The sequence below is a fragment of the Austrofundulus limnaeus genome, unplaced genomic scaffold, assembly GCF_001266775.1.
Source record: "Austrofundulus limnaeus strain Quisiro unplaced genomic scaffold, Austrofundulus_limnaeus-1.0 Scaffold109, whole genome shotgun sequence".
In the NCBI taxonomy this organism is placed as follows: domain Eukaryota; kingdom Metazoa; phylum Chordata; class Actinopteri; order Cyprinodontiformes; family Rivulidae; genus Austrofundulus; species Austrofundulus limnaeus.
Window position 1 is genome coordinate 1,459,120 of NW_013952511.1, and position 3,136 is coordinate 1,462,255.

Consider the following 3,136-nt stretch of genomic DNA (forward strand, 5'->3'; position numbering starts at 1 on the left):
GTTATTCATACAGCAGTGCATTCAAGTAAATTAATTTTCTTTCCTTTATCCTACTAAATATGATCCGAATAATAAATAAGCTTTAAAAAGTATGTATTCACAGCAGTGCCTTGGGTTTAGTAAACACTCTTTATGGCTGCAATCAGGTAAAAACAATAGAAATAGAGATTTCTAAATCTAAACATGTGTTGTTGCATTTTACACAAGGTTGCAACATGTTCAACACAAAAAACACTAGAAAACACTAAGGAGAATGAAGCAGCAGAATGAATGCTGTCTTTTTGTGTAGGTAGAAAAATACATTTTTTAAGGATTTACCTTGTGCTTAATGTTAAGACTATAGTGCAGTGTAGCATATTTGCAGATTTGTTTCACAATTAGTGAATTTGTATAGTTCAATGTAGGTGTTCTGTTGATGTTCTTTAATCAATTTTACATCTTGCAATTATTTGGAGTATTTCTATGAATAAAAAAGTATGTACTGAACCCCTCATTGTGAGGGATCTCATTACCTTCTCAGTCTGAAGAGCTCTTTGGAACAGGCGCAAAAAGGAAGCAAGGCTGAAGCAGTACATGTTGTTGATCTTTGACAGGTCTGTGATGACAAAATACATCTTGCTAGCACTCTCTGCAAAGGGCAGGTAAGCATCCCGCTCCTAGAATAAAATAAAAATATATAAATAAATTAACTGTGTCAGAAACTACAGGTAGAAATATGAAACCAAGAAGTAGCATGAAGAAAAATAAAACATGCATATGTTGTAAAGTTACATTAAAGACAACAGATGGATGACAGATAAAAGCATTAATATTGGGGATAATATGCAGACAATGCTTCTGTAAAAAAATAGATGAAAGGAGGGCACAAGAAAAAAAAAAGAGGATAGATAGCATGAGGAGTGATCAGGTGAAAAAAGTAAAGAAAAAACAGGAGCTGGAAATAAAACCCATAAATACAAACAGCCACCATGAAAGTGGATCTGTTCTGGTCTAACACTGCACCCTAGAGGATGATCTTATAATAATATATTTAATAATGAATGCTCTTAAACCTGAAGCGAGTGCAGTTCAAGTTTTAGGAAATGATTTTTTTTGTGACTTATGTGTATTTGATCTAGTTCACCTTCCTTTTTATCAACTTTAACAATTTTATTTGAAGAAAAATGTCAAACTAAACCAACTTCCAAGAGTGCTAATAAGGCTCGCACTGCAATCGTCCTTGGTTTAATACTGATTTGTTTGAGTAGATAAAAAACTGTTGGGTTAATAAAGCCTAAACCTGTATTTCTTGATTAGATCAACACAGAGACTTTTTATGTTACCTATGCTTGAGTGAATATTTATATCTTTGCTTTCTTGTATGTCTGCTGTTAGACCCCAGTGCTCTAAGTTACATAAGTGTTTTTATGGTGCTGCTTCAAGCAATGGTGACTGAACACAAAAACACGTCTGAATGTTACTGTGTTCACAGGGTGGATCAATCACAATTGGAACAACTGTCATCATCACAATGATGGGTGCTTACTAAGGGTGTTTCATGTAGACATATTGTGCTTTTAAAACCTTTTGTTTTTCACACTGAAAATCAGTCAGTTGGGGTTTATATTAAGTGGAACTACAATGCTTTGGTCTGATTTCCTCCTTATTTTAATTTTACCAGGTTTTCTCTCATCCCTTTTCGGAGGTCTGTCTCAAACCAGCTTCCAGAATGGTCTATTCTAGTTTGATAGAGGGGGTAATGTCTATCTAGCAGCACACAAACATTTTATTTACAAATTAATTAAAAGATGTCAACAACAGAAAACTTGTCCATCCAGCCTTACATGTTGGAGCCAGAGGAGAATAGGGACGACAGAATTGTAATTGGTAAGTCCAGACCTTTGGCAGTTCTGTTGCAAATAATTTCACGTAATAGTTCAAATTATGTCATAGACAATGAAGAAAACTGAACAGGTTGAAACATATGACCCAAAAGGATTATATAAAGATATCTATGCAACACCGGGAAAGACTAAATTAAACTTTTCTGCACTCCTAGAGACTCCAGGTATCCAATAAAATGCATTTAATGGTTAAAAAAGTGGATTTTGCACATCATGTCCCCTTTAAATAAATTTCAAGAATATTTTAAAATATTATGTTATGATGCAATCTGTGTATAATTTTAAAACTGCCAGCAGTGGAAGATGTGTTTTCAGTAGTGCAACAGTAACACTGAGAACTTACATTTTCATTCTGCTGAGTGTTGCTGCACCTTTCCCGTTTCACTATTTCACACTGTACTCCATGCTCATGTTTTATATGTTAGATCTGAAAATAACTTTGCTGTTTAAGCTTAAAGAAAAAAACAGATTTTGTAAAGTCTGGAAATGTTCTTCCAGATTATATGTTCTTTTTATCCATTTTTTAAGACACAAAACTGCATAGAATCTAGGGGTGCACCAAAAAATCGTTTTACATTAGAATTGTGATTCTCATTTACAAAGATTCAGAATCGATTTAAAATATCCCAAAATCGATTTTTTATAAATGAAAAATAAATAAATAAACAAATAAAGCAAACCCAATGGCTGTCAGCCTCCATTTTGTAACTATGTGGGACGTCCTGACATCATCACGCAGCTGCTTCTGGAACATATGAATGTGCAGAAAGCACCAAAACAAAGAGGAAACTACAAAACTGGAGGAAAGAGAGATTCAACTGACCCTGTCTTCATTGAATGCAACGATTTGGGCTCATTTTGGTTTTTACTGAATGAGTCAGAGTTTGACATGAGTGAGGTTTGCAAAAAGACGATTATTTTGCTCTTTGGAAACATGATAAATGGGCTCACATTATCAGTTTTCAATGAAAAATCTATTTTGAATCGAATCGTAGCCCCAAAAAGCAGAACTGAATCGTATCGTGAGAGAGTAAAAGATTCCCATCCCTAATAGAAACCCTGCACTTAACTTTTATTATAAGCAAAACATCAGTTTTTTTATTAAATGTTTAAAAGCATAATTATTAAAGAGCAACTGAAAAATTGCTCATGATGTAGACTGGCACATTTAGAATATTACATATTATTTTGTGTGTGTGTGTGTGTGTGTGTGTGTGTGTGTGTGTGTGTGTGTGTGTGTGTGTGTGTGTGTG

The 3,136-nt window shown here is 34.1% G+C and overlaps 1 protein-coding gene across 1 annotated transcript in view; it reads right to left on the minus strand.

Moving 5' to 3' along the window:
* Positions 1–3,136, minus strand: part of dync2h1 (dynein cytoplasmic 2 heavy chain 1) — a gene marked incomplete in the record, with an annotated part of 120,612 nt that overhangs the window by 60,081 nt on the left and 57,395 nt on the right. The window contains 1 exon segment of the mRNA XM_014014065.1: positions 513–656. Coding sequence (XP_013869519.1) covers positions 513–656 — 144 coding nt within the window.